Source organism: Eptatretus burgeri, chromosome 8, assembly GCF_056783735.1.
Source record: "Eptatretus burgeri isolate ZD-2024b chromosome 8, Ebu_testis_v1, whole genome shotgun sequence".
Lineage (NCBI taxonomy): Eukaryota > Metazoa > Chordata > Myxini > Myxiniformes > Myxinidae > Eptatretus > Eptatretus burgeri.
The window spans coordinates 60092271-60109532 of NC_140968.1; the positions used below are offsets into that span (position 1 = coordinate 60092271).

Below are 17262 nucleotides of genomic sequence, written 5' to 3' on the forward strand. Positions count from 1 at the left end.
GAAGGTTAGTTAGGAGGAGGAGGTTGGTGGTTTCCATGATGACCCGACTGACTGTGCTCGAGTTGTCACACAGTGAAGCCATCATAGTCAGAATGGATATAAAGTTCGGACAAATTCTGTCTACAATGAATAGGGTTGGTTGACCTGATGAATGTGGCCTCCATTGCACGAAAGTGAGCAAAACTGCGTCCTCTACTCTGGATTTTAAACCAGACAATAGGATATTGCTCTGCACACTGAGGATTATTCAGTAAATGGGAACCAATTGAAGAGGCACAGGGAATAGTTGTCATACTGTGTACATTCTTACAAGCCCGAGTTGGTTGTCTCTTTTTGGGTGACTGACTCCGTCTGATCCCCAAAGGGAAGTGTTGTTCAATCTCAAAGATGTGAGGCCCACATATCTAGCATCACACTGGCATTGAAATTCGTAAATAATTTTACTTATATGAGAGGTGGACAGAACATCTTTTTGGACTGATGGAAGCAACCGGGAGGTAGTGAAAATCACTCATAGTTGAACAGCATAGAAATAATGTGACACTGTGTCTCATCTGGTTTGCAGACCGTTGAGACACTTGTCCGGTATACCTTCGTCTACCTTGGAAAGGCAAAGCTTTCACATATAATTATTAGACATGGGTCTATCAGGCTTAACACCTGTCACCACCCCTCCTCCCAACACCCCCCTCCCCCCAAATCCACCCCAAGAATGGGTGGAGTTTGCACATTTAAGCTTGGCCTAAAGGGTTTTAAAAGGGGTCTAAGCAATCTAAAGTGTCTATGAGATTTAAAATGGGTCTAACGGGTGTATGGGGTCTATAGGGTTTAAACAGTATCCAAAGGTTGAAAACATACAGTACATTCCATTCCAACAGTATGTCATTAATAAATGGAATTAATAGACATATTCACAAGGGTTAACCAAGGCCTCACCCCACCCCTCCCTCTCAGAAGGATTTTAGTGTTAGCACGTCAACTGAGTCAACCCACCTGATGTTATTTAACAAAACGACAGGGGCTTAAATTCAAGAGCCTAAAATCTTAAACCAGCCACCTTAACCATTAAACCAACACCAAGTATGATAAATATGCAAAGATATAGAAGACAAAAGAAAAGAAAAATTAAAAAAAAAATTTAAGATAATAAGAAAAGGAAAAAGGAGATAAGAAGAAGATAAGAATAAAAAAAAGACAAAGATAAGAGATAGGATATAGAAGAACATAGAATAGACTAGAATACAATATAGATAGATATACAGATAGAAGATATGTCACAAAAACTTCAAAATTGATCACTTGGCGTTTTATGTCAAAAAAATCTGTAGAATGTAGTAGTTGTCCAGCCAGCCATAATATGATTACAGTATGTCCCAAAAATAATTTTCAGCTTTACAGTGTGTCCCAGAAACCAAATCACTTTGTGAAAAATTATATTTTTATTGCATTTTGGAGGACAAAAACATTGCAGCATGGTCCAGCAAGGCCAGATATGGTTACAGTATATCCCGTTTTTTTTTTTCAAGTGTACAGTTGTTCCAGAAGAAAGGATCATTTTGTAGAAATATCACCACTTTAAATTGCACTAGCCGAAGACCGAAGGTGGGCCGAAATGGGCACTTCTGCCCAGAGGGGTGTGCCGATGCTAGTATTGATGAAAAAAGATTGTCTTATTGTGTTGCAAAAAAACAGTTACATATTGTGTGCTCAGATAACTATAAAACCCATTGCTACCTACTTTGCTACCCCCTGAGCTGCCCCCTCTCTCTATACTCCCCATAGCTTTGCTTTCGTGATTTATCACAGCATTTCATTCTGGTTTCCCATCCGATCAGTCGTTTCAGTTTCACTTTTCAACATCAGTTTGGGATGTCAGTTTCGGTTTGTGATTGCAACTTGTAATGCGATGCGAAATAGTGCATGAAAAAGGTCGTCAAAAACGATTTTCTGTGAATTTTTTTTTAATTTTATAAGGGGTCTAAAGTGGTTTAAGGGTCTTAAAAGGGTCAAAAATGGTTTAAAGGTCTGATGGATTGAAGGGATCTCAAGGGTATAAAGTTTCCCAAGGGTCTTAAGGGTCTAAAGTGTTTTCATGGTCATTAATGGGTATATCGTGTTGAAAGCGTCGTATAAGGGTCCAAGGGTCTTAAGGTCTAAGGCTCTGTTCTTCAGTGTACAGCCTGGGAGTCACTGGTGGCCTAAAGTGCGACCCATAATAATACACAAATGAGAAAATACCCCATCCTAATTCGCCATAAGTGCTATCAAATTGACCCAATTGTTTCAAATGAGTGTTCCAAAGCGAAGCATAAAAGTAACATAACTACATAAGTAGATGGCAGGATACAATTATGCTTGCAGCCCAGTTAATCACAACGAAGAGGACTACATTGGGCCATGGCCTCATCACAGCTACTTCGGAGTCTTGCAGGCGGTGTGGCGGCTCTCACACTGATGTCTTGTTGGCAAAAGTGCCCACCCCCCCCCTCCAAAATAAATAGTGAAGATCAATGGACTAACGGGTCTTTCAACGGTCTAAAGTGTGTAAAGGTCGAAGGGTGACTTTCGTAAAATATCAAGAAGATCGTCATTTAAAGCTGTAGTAAAGAAATTAACTCGGGAGTGCAACACGACAATAACGGGCCAAATGACCACCTAAAGACCGTTTAAATCCCCTATTTATGTGCACCGTGGTCGTAAATCTGATCCTCGAAAGTTTTGTCACGATTAACCTCAGGAGCTTAAAACAGTAAAAGGTCACAAACAAACAAACAAACATTTTGCTTTTATATCAGGGTAGCCACAATGTGTCGTCACCCCTTGTAAAAATTGTGACATTGCTTTTTACCAGATTAGCTGACAACACTAAATGGTTTTCCAAGTTATTCCACAAACATTTGCAGTACTCTTTTACTTTATAACACATTTGACAGCACATGATACAACAATACTTAGTTGTCCAGTGAATCCGTTTGTGCTCCATCACTGTAGAATTGCAAGCCTGATTTTGGCTTAACAGTTAAGGTGGTTGAAGTTCGCTCTTAAGGTGTTGAGTTCAAGCCCCTATCAACCATTGAATTAACACCAGGTGGGTCGATTCAGCCCGCCATCCTCCTGAGGTCAGCAAAATGAGTAACAGCTTACTGGTAACGGGGGAATTGCATCAGTGGCACTACCAGGTCAGGTTCGATCTTGTAAATGTCAGGTCAGGTTCGATCTGTGACCTGCTACAGGTACCATGTAAACCTGTACTAACCTGTTCCATGGTCGGGTTGTCGGCGACTAAACCGTCTCCCCCACCAGGTTTTCTGGTGAGGGGGGTGTTTGGATATGGACACCCAGCAGGATTAAAAACAAAACCTGTCAAAGGGCGGAGGAGCTCCTTGTGAGCCAACGGCCATCCATATCTAGTGCCCAACTGTGTCTGCGGACGTCCTCCTGCAGTTGGGTCACTTCTTATTAGGAGGTTGGTGGCAGGATTTGCACTCCGGCCACCGTAAAACCCTTCATTCCGCAAAACGCAAAAACGCAAAAAAATCTGAAAACCACTGAATTTGAATGAAAAAAAAACCATATTACTGAATCTCCCCTGATCCTCGAATTTGCATATATCGATTCTACTCCGACGCGCCTGGAGGCGGGGCCAAACCGTCCCCATGCTTGCTGATTGGACGGATCAGAAGTGGGCGTATATCATTCCTGATCTGACTTCTCCTCGGAAAGGCCGCTATTCGCACCCGCGGCTCGGCGCGCGTCCCGCACGAGGCCAGGACGGCCTGACGCTCGGTGCCCACAAGCGGTGCGGGAATGGCCACAGAAGGAGAGTCGAAGGTGGTGGAGGGTTTAAAGTGGTGGTCCATGGCCATGGCGACGTTTGGAATGGCGGTGATGCGATGTTTGCGGGAGCGAGTTGTGAAGGTAAAGGTCTGTTGGCGTTGTTGTTGTTGTGAAGCGGCGTTGCGGTCGGTGGTTGTTGTGTGATGGCGGTTGAGACGTGGTTGGTTCAAAATAAAGATAGAACAAAAAAACGGCTATCTTAAAGGGTCGCAGCCCAAATGAATGACATTTATTCCCTCTAAACAACGGGTTTGGGGCTAACTACACATGTACTTACAGAGATATCTCACCTACGGGACCTGACTGGTGGTTTGCGAATTTCCTCAACCGCAACTATATATATATATATATATATATATATATATATATATATATATATATATATATATATATATATATATATATAATTCACATTAATGTGTTGTTATCATATTTTGTTGTTATCTTGCTCTGATACAGGGTTTATGCTTGAAATGTGTCTTACTTTGATTCCCATGGTGGTTGGCACAACTTTATCAATCTCCAGTTGATGAAACCTATTATTGCATGAATCAAGCTTTGCTCTATTTGAAATGCATGATATCCATCCACCCTTCACCCAATATATTTTTGCATGCAATTCCTTTGGTGTAGCACAGGAGCAGACATTAACCTCGAGAGTGGACACTCGACTGCCGAGACACCCCTTCACGTGGCCGCCCGCTATGGCCTTGCTGATCACGTGGCTTTGTACATATCATATGGTGCAGAAATAGACATCCGCAATGGTGATGACGAGACGCCTCTCTCCACTGCGATCTACTGGTCACTCGACCTCAAGATGCAATGGCACAAGCCAGAACATCACCAGGTGTGCAGACAAATCCCATGCAATAGCAACACTATAATCATAATACTAATCTGATCTGATTTCCAATATAGGGGTGACCAATTATGAGTCCTTGTGGAGCTGCTGCAGCAGTAATTGAGTCGGGAGGGTTCAAATTAGAGGAAGGTCTTGAAACCTGCATTAAAATTACACATCAACAATAGAATTGCCAGGATCAAAGCCTGAATTAGTAAAATGTTTTTTGGATCTATTGCTCACTTCACAGTCAATAACCCCATCAAAAACAGGATTCTTATCAATACACAGTGTCTCCTGAAAGCAGACAGTCTCTAATGAAATCTAGTGTCTGGAAAGCAGAGGAAGTTGTCACTGTGATAATCCCAGGAATCTAAATCACTCGAAAGTTAGCATGCTATGTTTGACCTATCATGCTGTCACATCATAAAACAAAGTCTCACTTCAATATAATTTTGTACAAACTGTTCTAGTTTGGTTTTGAGAGTTTCAAATTGCAATTGCCTACAATTCCTTTTAGTTATCCATATACCTCCATTATTTTGTTCACATGAACAGTGTTAACACAGGTCTCTGTTGAATGCACAAAAGAGGAACGTGCACAATTTCGTCTTTCTGATTTTGGACATAAATAGTTTTATTGTGTTCAACATTTATTGAAGTGAATCAAATGCATAGTCGTGAACTTTATTCTCATCCAATCTGGCATTCTCCTCGTTTTTTGCCCCCATTTATTTTTAAGAAAACTTTTCTCAAGGATCCCCTTGTGTCTCAATTGTTTTTGCAATTTATCTCTGTTTCTTAGACGTCCCTTCTTGCAATGAGGATGCCAAGCAGTGTACAGGCCGAGCAAAACGTCCGACATTGTAACTTTTTTTTGTCTTCATGATGAAACCATTGAAGCAGAAACACATATCTAAGGATGAAGATTCAAACATTGCCTCTTTTGGTTTGAGCATCGCCCCGAAGGCTATTGCAATTATTTTGACAACTCTTTCTTTCCCACTCTTTTTTCCAATAGGTATGTGAGCTTCTCCTTGCACTTGGAGCCAACCCCAATGCCACGGATGGTGACTACCGCTGCCTTTTTCACAAAGCTGCATGGAATGCAGACATCTTTCTCCTGCAGCTCTTACTCAGTTACGGTGCAAATATCAACAAGATGGATGGGAATGGTTGCATGCCGCTGCAGTACCTACTTTCTGTTGTACCAGTTCGGCGTGAGTTCCAGCCTGAGGCCTGCGTTCAGCTCATGCTCAACCATGGCTCCCAACCAATCAATCCTCTTCAGTTTCACAAAGTAAATTGCTGTGATAGTGTTTTCAAACACCTAATGTGAACTTTACATTGGCATCATGTTATACTAGAGCAGATGAAAGAGTAAGACCTACTTCTTTAACCTTGTGTCAACAGTTGGAGATGGTTTGTGAAAACCAAATCCATCACGTTTTTTCACAAACATGGTTTGTGAAAAAACACCTGATGGTTTTGATGAATGGTTCAGTATTTTTTTTTTTTAATACATACAGTGTCGACGCTCGTGAAGGAGGAAGGCCAAAGAAAGGTTCAGAACATAACACAACAAAACAGAGAGGAGAAAGAGGAGGGTTGGGGGAAACACACCAACAGCAGGATTGAGGAACAGAATCGAAGGTGACTTGGAGAAATAAAAGGTGTGGGGAAGAATGAAGGCAAGAGGACACAGGGAACGAGCAAGAGGGATACAGCCGCAAACTCTCAATCACAGGAGTAGAAGGGAAAACTGGAAACTCGGAAAGAGGTAAGCTTTGAGAGGGTTCATGGTGGGGTAGAAAAATATTACTGTGGATGGGGGATGACCTGAGATGGTGGTGAACAGTTGTGTTGAAGCCCTGCAAGGAAGAATAAGATTGAAGAGACCAAAGAAGTTGGTCCATAGGTGGGAAAAAGGAGGAACAAATGAGTGGAGGTGTGCAGTGATTCTAGATTTAGAGTTTCACAAGAAAGAGGTTGTTGACAAAGCACCATGCAGAAAACTGTGGGAGGGTGAGGGGGGAGTTGGAGACAACGCACAGAAAGAGCAGAGGGTGCCAGACAGAGAGACCACTGACCTTTCTGCGATGTGAAAATGATCGGCCCAGACTCAACTTCATCGCAGGGGATTTCAATGATTTTTAAGGTATTGATTTCCATGGCAACAAGCCGAGCAATATGTGAGGCAGGGGCACCAGCAGATTTGATGAGCAGCACTCCATAAATCTGCTGATGAAGGTCTTGTAAGTAGATAAAAGCTCAGCTGAGCCAGGAAAAGACTTAACACGATGGAGGATGCCCATTCAGCAATTGTATTTGTAGGCCAACTTGGATGTGTGGTTCGCCAAAAGAAGATCAGGGCTAATAGTGAGGCCCAAAAGTTTTAGTGAGCGAATTTCTTCAAAAGGATTGTTAAGGAAGTAGATGGTATGATACTCCAGACAGTGTTTTTGGAGTAACAGAGTGAGAGTGTGTCCAAGTTTTAGACCAGCTCATGATTCTGTCAAGGTCTGAAGAGAGGGAATAGGCTACTGCCATGCTAACTGTAGAATGGGGGTTGTCATGGTAGAGGATGGAGTCATCAGAAAGGAGATGAGGGTTTTCCAGATAGCCAGAAAGATCTTTGATCAAGATAAGGAATAGGATTGGACCCAGAACACTGCCTCGGGGCACTCCACCCTTGACAGAGAGAGGAGAGTTTTTTTGTATCCATGATCAAGGCTCGTGGAAGAGCCGATAAGGGTCAGGTCAGGTATGGGAGCATGTGCCAGAACAGCACGTCGCTGCGTCCACTTTCCGCCGGTACTCCAGGGGCCTCCGTCTGGCCATCCCCCAGGCAGATGCCAGGCCCATCCCCATCTCCTTGAGATGATGGTCAACCTGTTGCAACCATGAGGCACGTGGTCGACCCACTGGCCTCCTCCACTCATGAGACTCCCTCGCTGAGAGAATCTGGTGAGCAGGATCAGAGTCAGGAAAACGAGCCACATGTCCATACAGCTGCAACTGACGCTCACGGACTATGCAGGTAACAAATCTCATCCGAGTCTCTCTCAGCAACCGCTCGTTGGACACAAAATCCGACCAGCGATAGCCAAGGATTCTCCGAAGAGACCTGGTACCAAAGGAATTAAGTCTCCGTCTCAGATCCTTGGTCAGAGTCCAAGTCTCGCACCCATAGAGCAAGACTGGAAGTACCAAGGACCTGAAGACTCGGACTTTCGTCCTCCCGCACAGGTACCGGCAGCGCCACACCCCATGATCCAGTGAATCCATGACTCCCCAGGCCCGACCCAGACGTATATTGACCTCTGACTCGCAGCCAGCAGAGACATGAATATCACTGCCAAGGTAAGTGAATCTCTCCACGACCTCAACATCCTCACCACAAACAGACACAGACAGGACAGCAGCATCCAAGATGTCACCGAAAGCCTGGATCTTAGTTTTGACCCAAGACACCCTTAATCCCAACGGCTCCGACTCCTCATTCAGCACCTCGAGGGCCCCCAAGAGGATGTCTAAAGTTTCCGCAAAGATGACTGCATCATCTGCAAAGTCAAGGTCCGAGATCTTGACATTCCCAAATGACGCACCGCAACTTGATCTCTCTGACATCCTCCCTAGAATCCAGTCCATACAAGTGCTGAAAAGTGTGGGGGCAAGTACACATCCCTGACGAACTCCAGTAACAACTGGAAATAAGTCAGAGATGGTACCACAGCACTCTCAGTACCAGAGTAGAGTTCAGACATCAGATCGATCAGTTTTGGTGGCACCCCACGAAGACCAAGAATCCTCCAGAGGACATCCCGATTCACTGAATCGAACGCTTTACAGAGATCAACATAGGCTGCAAGCAGCCCCTGCCGAAACTCTCGTCTGCGTTCGGTGAGGACACGAAGTGCAAGGATACGGTCAATCGTTGACCTCTTTGGTGTAAAGCCTGACTGCTCTGGACGCTGGTGCTCAAGCAGATGGTGGCGAACCCTATCGAGAATTATCCGAGCAAAGACCTTGCCCGGCACTGAGAGCAGCGTCACCCCTCGGTAGTTGTTGCAGTCTTGGCGATCACCCTTCCCTTTCCAGAGAGGGACAACAAGGCCCCTCTTCCAGTCAGTTGGGATGATGCCTGTGTTCCAGATCGAACCTGACCTGACCTGAAGAGCCGATAAGATCTCATTTAAAGCCACCTGTTGGCTAAAAGAGTAGATGAAATCAGTAAGCTGTGTATGGAGGTGGCATTGGATGCAATAGGCAGAGAATTTGGAGAGCAATGCGGGATGCGAGACTGTATCGAATGCTCAAGATATGTTCAGAGAGATGGCCTGATCTCATGTCTGATATTGGGCAGAGCCATCAGTTATTGGGAGAGCAGAAGCAGCATGTCCAGGGTAGCATGAGTGGGGTGAATCTGAACTGATGGTCCGAGTTGAGGTTGTTGGAGAAAAATTAGGATTTGAAATTGACTGCGATGATGGATTCCATGACCTTGTTGGTGATTCGAAGTACTCTGATAGGTCTGCAGTCAAGCGGATTGGTTTTTACCCCGCGCATGCGAAGCGAAAAGCACGGTTCAGAAATTGGTTCACGCCTGTCCGGCTCTCCGTCCGCCAGTCCACGAACGTCAGTTTATGATCAAGGAACTACTTTATTTCTATTGAATGTGATATTTTGAACATGAATCGGAAAACCAACCTGCCATTTAACTTTACTTTGTCTCTGAATTTGTCAAGATGACGCATGCGCAGAGAAGAGTGAGATATTTTTTTGCTCCGTCTGCATATCCGGTGGTGAAACAAAATTGAAAATCATTCCTAACAGGAAACTTACCGTTTTTAAGGATGTTACAAAGTACACATACAACAGGTACAAAGAACTAATATAACATGTTATATAGGGTGGTGTAATCGCCACTACATCAATGGCAGTAAAACGTTGGTAAACTTGTACGACATTTACAATCGTTATTTTCATTGAATTGAAAACTTGAACACGAGAACACAAATCAACTTCTTCTCATTTCCAAGAACCTCCAGTTTTGCAGTACTTGGACATGTGAAATAAGGTAAGACTGCTTCAACACTAGTGCGAAACTTCCAGAATTTTTTTTAAACAAACTTTAAAATCATTATTTTATTCTAATTGATATACAGTATGTAATTGAACATTGCACGGGGTAACATGTTTTATGAATAGTTTCACCCTGTTTCTGTAAAGCACTGATGTTGGCTGATATCCAACAGATGAAATTTGACTGAGGGAAAATGATATGGTGAACACAGCAGAATGAGGATGTGCAAGAGCAGCAGAGCAGTTTTTAGGACATGCGCACTGATGCGGTATGGGCCAGTCGCAGAATGATGTCACCAGAATGATGTCGAGGGTTACCAGAAACTTCTGCACCTTCTCAGGTGAAAAAGACACAGAGTTCAGGAGCAGTTGGACGCGACTGGGTCGAGTTGGTACAAGAAATGAGGGTTTTGGAGACAAGATTTGGAAGCAAACGCAGAATAGAGCCATTCGGCCTTCTCATGAGTGGAGTTGGCATTGGTACCATTTGAAGTGAGGGAAGGGATGGAGGGTAAAGCATACTCTGGAGACGCACTTAATAAGGCAGCACCAGGTTTTAAAGGAAGGAGACAAGTTGGAAAGGTCAGTCTTGTGGCTGGACAGATGTTTTCTCATTCTCCTAAGAGTGGACATACTTGTTTCAGGCTTTGTGGAGTGACCTCAGACTGTCTGTCAGGTCAGGTTCGATCTGTGACCTGCTACAGGTACCATGTAAACCTGTACTAACCTGTTCCATGGTCGGGTTGTCGGCGACTAAACCGTCTCCCCCACCAGGTTTTCTGGTGAGGAGGGTGTTTGGATATGGACACCCAGCAGGATTAAAAACAAAACCTGTCAAAGGGCGGAGGAGCTCCTTGTGAGCCAACGGCCATCCATATCTAGTGCCCAACTGTGTCTGCGTACGTCCTCCTGCAGTTGGGTCACTTCTTATTAGGAGGTTGGTGGCAGGATTTGCACTCCGGCCACCGTAAAACCCTTCATTCCGCAAAACGCAAAAACGCAAAAAAATCTGAAAACCCACTCCGTGGGAGGACCTCCTGTGCAGCTTCCCTTCGCAGGGCAGCTCACCGGATGATGGGATTGGGGCAAAGCCTTCGGGACCCCCAATCTTTGATATGAGGGAAACCATGGGGTAACATCCCTGGGTCAGATTGCGGGAGAGTGTGTCGGAGTGGTGCTGAGGTGTCGTCCACCAGACGGCGGTCTCCTTGGGTTAACCTGAGGCGGTCCCTTCCCTTCGGGTGGGTGCCTGGAATGTCCTATCCCTAAGAGAGGATGATCACCTATCTCTGTTATCATCTGAGCTCAAGCGTTTGGACATCGGGATTGCAGCTCTCTCTGAGGTTCGGAGAATGGATTGCGGCGAGATAATGGTGGGTGGTTACACCTACTATTGGTCTGGTCGCTCTGATGGTTACCATACCCAAGGAGTTGCTGTAGCTGTGTCCAATAAGCTGACCCCAATGATAATTGAGGTAACACCGGTCAACGAGCGTATTATGAGATTAAGGATTCATCACTCCTTAGGTGTCATTTCCCTGGTCTCTGTTTATGCTCCGACTGAGGCGAGTGATCTCACCGTGAAGGATGCATTCTACGCCACACTCGAGTCTGTGGTTGATCAGTGCCCCAGACGAGATACACTTCTAGTCTTGGGGGATTTCAATGCATCGACTGGGACTGATAGGGACGGTTATGAGGTGTGTGTTGGTCCCCATGGGTCAGGAACTATGAACCAGAATGGCACTAAGTTCCTTGACTTTGCAAGAAGTCATGGACTTAGGGTGGCTGGTTCATGGTTTCAGCGCCCACAAGCTCATCGCTGGACTTGGTATTCCAACGCTGGCGGTGTGGCAAAGGAGATTGACCATGTCCTCATTGACGGTCGTTGGAGGATGATCCAGAACTGCAGGGTCTACCGGAGTGCTCAGTTCCTCAATACTGACCACAGGCTTGTTGTAGCAACTCTAAAGCTGCACCTTAAATCCTGGAGAATGGTACCATCCCAGCCAAGGCTGGATGTTGCCAAGCTCAGGGATGAGGGAGTAGCTGAGGAGTTTGCGAACAGGCTGAGTGGACACTTGGGGGGTCTGGGTGCTTTGGGGGTCCTGAAGAGTTGTGGAGCGCCTTTAAGACCACCGTCCTTGATGTTGCCGGTGGATGCCTTGGAGCTCACCGCAGGGCAAAGAAGAATTTTGTCTCTCAAGGGACACTGGATACCATTGACCAGAGTCGCAGGGCCAGGCTGAATGGCAGAGCTGAGCTGTTCAGGTAGCTGAGGCATAAAACTGTACGTGCACTGAGGGTGGACAAGGAGGCCTATGTGCGAGGAATCTGTGAGGGGGTAGAGCATCACCGGTGGACAGGTGATTCTCGTCCCGCTTACAGGGGAATTCGCGCATTACGTTCATCCAAGCCCATCCCTCGGAGCACTACAGTTCGAGCAGAGAGTGGTCGGCTCTTGACAGAGGAGTCTGAAGTGAAGGCCCGCTGGGCCGGTTACTTTGAGCGGTTGTACCAGGCTGATCCCCCAACTGTCGAGTTGGACGTCAAGGGTGTTACAATCCCTGTTGCTGACCCTCGAATCAACTGTGGTCCACCTACGCTTGTGGAAACACGGGCTGCGGTGAACCAGTTGAAACGGGGCAAAGCTCCAGGGATCTGTGGCATCCATGCCGAACTTCTCAAGGCTGGTGGAAATGCTGCACTCGTGTCGTTGCATGCAGTTTTGTGCTCTGCCTGGAATACAGGCATCATCCCAACTGACTGGAAGAGGGGCCTTGTTGTCCCTCTCTGGAAAGGGAAGGGTGATCGCCAAGACTGCAACAACTACCGAGGGGTGACGCTGCTCTCAATGCCGGGCAAGGTCTTTGCTCGGATAATTCTCGATAGGGTTCGCCACCATCTGCTTGAGCACCAGCGTCCAGAGCAGTCAGGCTTTACACCAAAGAGGTCAACGATTGACCGTATCCTTGCACTTCGTGTCCTCACCGAACGCAGACGAGAGTTTCGGCAGGGGCTGCTTGCAGCCTATGTTGATCTCTGTAAAGCGTTCGATTCAGTGAATCGGGATGTCCTCTGGAGGATTCTTGGTCTTCGTGGGGTGCCACCAAAACTGATCGATCTGATGTCTGAACTCTACTCTGGTACTGAGAGTGCTGTGGTACCATCTCTGACTTATTTCCAGTTGTTACTGGAGTTCGTCAGGGATGTGTACTTGCCCCCACACTTTTCAGCACTTGTATGGACTGGATTCTAGGGAGGATGTCGGAGAGATCAAGTTGCGGTGCGTCATTTGGGAATGTCAAGATCTCAGACCTTGACTTTGCAGATGATGCAGTCATCTTTGCGGAGACTTTAGACATCCTCTTGGGGGCACTCGAGGTGCTGAATGAGGAGTCGGAGCCGTTGGGATTACGGGTTTCTTGGGTCAAAACTAAGATCCAGGCTTTCGGTGACATCTTGGATGCTGCTGTCCTGTCTGTGTCTGTTTGTGGTGAGGATGTTGAGGTCGTGGAGAGATTCACTTACCTTGGCAGTGATATTCATGTCTCTGCTGGCTGCGAGTCAGAGGTCAATAGACGTCTGGGTCGGGCCTGGGGAGTCATGGATTCACTGGATCATGGGGTGTGGCGCTGCCGGTACCTGTGCGGGAGGACAAAAGTCCGAGTCTTCAGGTCCTTGGTACTTCCAGTCTTGCTCTATGGGTGCGAGACTTGGACTCTGACTAAGGATCTGAGACGGAGACTTAATTCATTTGGTACCAGGTCTCTTCGGAGAATCCTTGGCTATCGCCGGTCGGATTTTGTGTCCAACGAGCGGTTGCTGAGAGAGACTCGGATGAGATTTGTTACCTGCATAGTCCGTGAGCGTCAGTTGCGGCTGTATGGACATGTGGCTCGTTTTCCTGACTCTGATCCTGCTCACCAGATTCTCTCAGCGAGGGAGTCTCATGAGTGGAGGAGGCCAGTGGGTCGACCACGTGCCTCATGGTTGCAACAGGTTGACCATCACCTCAAGGAGATGGGGATGGGCCTGGCATCTGCCTGGGGGATGGCCAGACGGAGGCCCCTGGAGTACCGGCGGAAAGTGGACGCAGCGACGTGCTGTTCTGGCACATGCTCCCATACCTGACCTGACCTCAGGTTGCCTTCGGTCGAATTTGCCTTCCAGGAAGCAGACTTCTGTGGAATAATTTTGAGGATGAGTTAATATCATGGGTGGTAGATGTTAGAGACCAGTCCTGAAGTGAGATGGTGGCTTGCAGACCCTGCTAGTCAGTCAAAGTGAACTGCCAGACTCACCAACACTGAAGCAACTCTCTAAGAATAGCCAGAGAGATGTTGACTCTCACAAGCATATGATGAGATGCACCAATTGGAACACAGGAAGAACAGGAGACATTTGCAGGAAATTTTGTCATTACCAATTCCAGAAGGGAAGATTTGCCATTGGGAGCAATCCGGGTGTGAACCTTCACAGATTGAGTCAGTCCCATGGAGTTACGGAAGTCCTTTGCCAAAGTGCCACGGCTGGTGAGAGGGGTACCAACACCCAGCCAAGTTGCATAGTGACAATTGAAATCACCACATGTGAAGAAGAGAGAGCAGGGATGAGTGGTTAAAAGTTAATTCATGGTGTGTGTGTGTGTGTGTGTGTGTGTGTGTGTGTGTGTGTGTGTGTGTGTGTGTGTGTGTGTGTGTGTGTGTGTGTGTGTGTGTGTGTGTGTGTGTGTGTGAGAGAGAGAGGCATCACTGTTTGGAAGATGCTACAATCCACAGACAAACAAGAGGTGGGAGCAGAGGGGATGTCACAGCCAAATATTATTTTACACAGGGGGTTTCGAGGTGTGAAAGTAGCACTTTTTTTTTTTTTTTTTTGTATACCTTGGTCGAGGCTCGTATGAGAGCTAACACACAACTCACAGCAGGGAGGCATGAGACAAGAGGGGCGGGAGTGGAAGGGACAAAACAGTGGGGAACAGACACATTAGGTGAACTGTGGAAGGGAGAGGGATGGGGATGGGACGGGGAACATGGCGAAGAGAAGATGGACATTACAGGGACTTTCAGGAAGGAAAGCAGGAGAATTGAAGGAAGTGGGCTTGGGTGGATTATCGGGTGTAGAAAAGATCGAGGATTTGGATGGGGGAAGATAAGAGGTGGTGGTGAACAGCTGTTTTGAAAGCCTGGAGGGAAGAATGGGAAAGAATAGAGTGAGGAAGTTTATTCCAAAGGCGGGAAAAAAGAGGAATGAAAGAGTGAAGATGAGCAGTGATTCGTGATTTTGGTAGTTTTACCAGAAGGGGGTTGTTGGCAGACCTTGAGCGCCCTGTGGAAATGTGGTTGGGACAAATCGCAGAGAGAGCAGGGGGGGCAAGGCTGGAGAGGAGTCGGTAGAAGACAGAAAGACCACCGACCAACCTGCGGTGATTGAGTGAGAGGCCCAAAGACTCAGCTTCATTGCGGGAGATGCCAATGATCTTAAAAGCCCTGGTTTCGACAGCGTGAAGCCGAGAAAGGTGGGAGGCAGGAGCACCAGCCCAGAGGGGAGGGCAGTACTCCATCAGGCTACGGACAAAAGCTTTGTAAGTAGTCAGGAGCTCAAGAGGGCCGAGGAAGGACTTAGCACGACGGAGGATTCCCAGTCGGCGACTGGCTTTTGAGGCAAGGTTGGAAATGTGACTTTCCCAGGAAAGGTCATGGCAGATAGTGAGACCCAGAAGCTTGAAAGAAAAGACTTCTTCCAGAGGATTGTTGAGAAAGTGGATGGGGGGGTTTTGTAAACGGTCCTTTCGAAGAGACATAGTGAGAGTGTGAGATTTGTGTGGATTGAAAGACATGTTCCACGTGTTGGACCAGTTTGTGATTTTATCCAGATCTGGAGTGAGCGAAGAAGCTGCTGCTTGCCGGTCTGAGGGATGACAGATGGTACGGCAGAGGGTGGAGACTTTTAATACGATGTGCACCTATTTATTGTCAGGTCAGGTCAGGCCTGATTAGATCTGTGACTTGCTACATATACCATGTAAACTTGTAATAACCTGTGTCATGGTCGGGTTGTCGGTAACTAAACCGTCTCCGCGCCCAGGTTTCCTGGTGAGGAGGGTGTTTGGATATGGACATCCAGCAGGATTAAAAACTAAACCTGCCAAAGGGTGGAGGAGCTCCTTGTGAACCAACGGCCATCCATATCTAATGCCCAACTGTGTCTGTGGACGTCCTCCTGCAGTTGGGTTACTTTTGTTTCGGAGGTTGGTGGCAGGATTGGCACTCCGGCCACCGTAAAACCCTTCACTCCGCAAAACACGAGAATAACGCAAAAAAACTTGAAAACCCACTCCGTGGAAGTGCCTCCTGTGCAGCTTCCCTTCGCAGGGCAGATGACTGGATGACGGGATTGGGGCAAAGCCTTCAGGGCCCCCAATCTTTGATGATAAGAGGAAAACCACAGGGTAACCTTCCCGGGTCAGAATGCGGTAGTGGGTGTCAGGGTGGTGTTGAGGTGTCATCCACCAGACAGCGGTCTCCTTGGGTTAACCTGAGGCGGTCCCTTCGGGTGGGTGCCTGGAATGTACTAACTCGAAGAGAGGATGATCACCTGTCTATGTTATCATCTGAGCTCAAGCATTTGAACATCGATATTGCAGCACTCTCTGAGGGTGAGAGACTGGATCATGGAGAGATCATGGTGGGTGGTTACACCTTCGATTGGTCTGGTCGCTCTGATGGTTACCATACCCAAGGAGCTGCTGTAGCTGTGTTCAATAAGTTGACTCCAATGATAATTGAGGTAACACCGGTCAACAAGCATATTATGACACTAAGGATTCGTCACTCCTTAGGTGTCATTTCCCTGGTCTCTGTTTTTGCTCCGAATGAGGTGAGTGATCTCACCGTGAAGGATGCATTCTATGCCACGCTCGAGTCTGTGATTGATCAGTGCCCCAGGTGAGATACTCTTCCAGTCTTGGGGGATTTCAATGCATCGACTGGAACTGATAGGGATGGTTATGAGATGTGTGTTGGTCCCCATGTGTCTGGAACTGTGAACCTGAACAGCACTAAGTTCCTTGACTTTGCGAGAAGCCATGGACTTCGGGTGGCTGGTTCATGGTTTCAGTGCCCACAGGCTCATCGCTGGACTTTGCACTCCAACACTGGTGGTGTGGCAAAGGAGATTGGCCATGTGCTCGTTGATGGTTGCTGGAGGATGAGCCAGAACTGCAGGGTCCAACGGAGTGCCCAGTTCCTCAATACTGACCACAGGCTTGTGGTACCAATTTTGAAGTTGCAGCTTAAATCCGGGAGAATGGTACCATCCCAGCCTCGGCTGGATGGTGGCAAGCTCAAGGATGAGGGTAGCTGAGGAGTTCGTTTGTGCAAACACAGGCTGCAGTGAACCGGTTGAAATAGGGTAAAGCTCATAGGATTTGCGGCATCCATGCTGAACTTCTCAAGAGTGGCGGAAATGCTGCACTCATGTCATTCATTGCA

General features: G+C 46.9%; 1 protein-coding gene across 4 annotated transcripts in view; it reads left to right on the forward strand.

Annotated features, from left to right (window-relative positions):
* LOC147021837 (ankyrin repeat and SOCS box protein 4-like) overlaps positions 1 to 17262 on the forward strand; it is a 32860-nt gene that overhangs the window by 7578 nt on the left and 8020 nt on the right. For 3 of the 4 annotated variants that reach the window (XR_015060960.1, XM_085892237.1, XM_085892235.1), the window contains 2 exons: positions 4476 to 4687; positions 5703 to 5981. Coding sequence is in view for 3 of the 4 variants with exons in the window: in XM_085892237.1 (XP_085748363.1) it covers positions 4476 to 4687; positions 5703 to 5981 (491 nt within the window). In the remaining variant the exon portion in view is untranslated. Of the gene's footprint in view, positions 1 to 1576; positions 3919 to 4475; positions 4688 to 5702; positions 5982 to 17262 lie in introns of those variants that run through there. The other variant, XM_085892236.1, reaches the window with a different exon arrangement.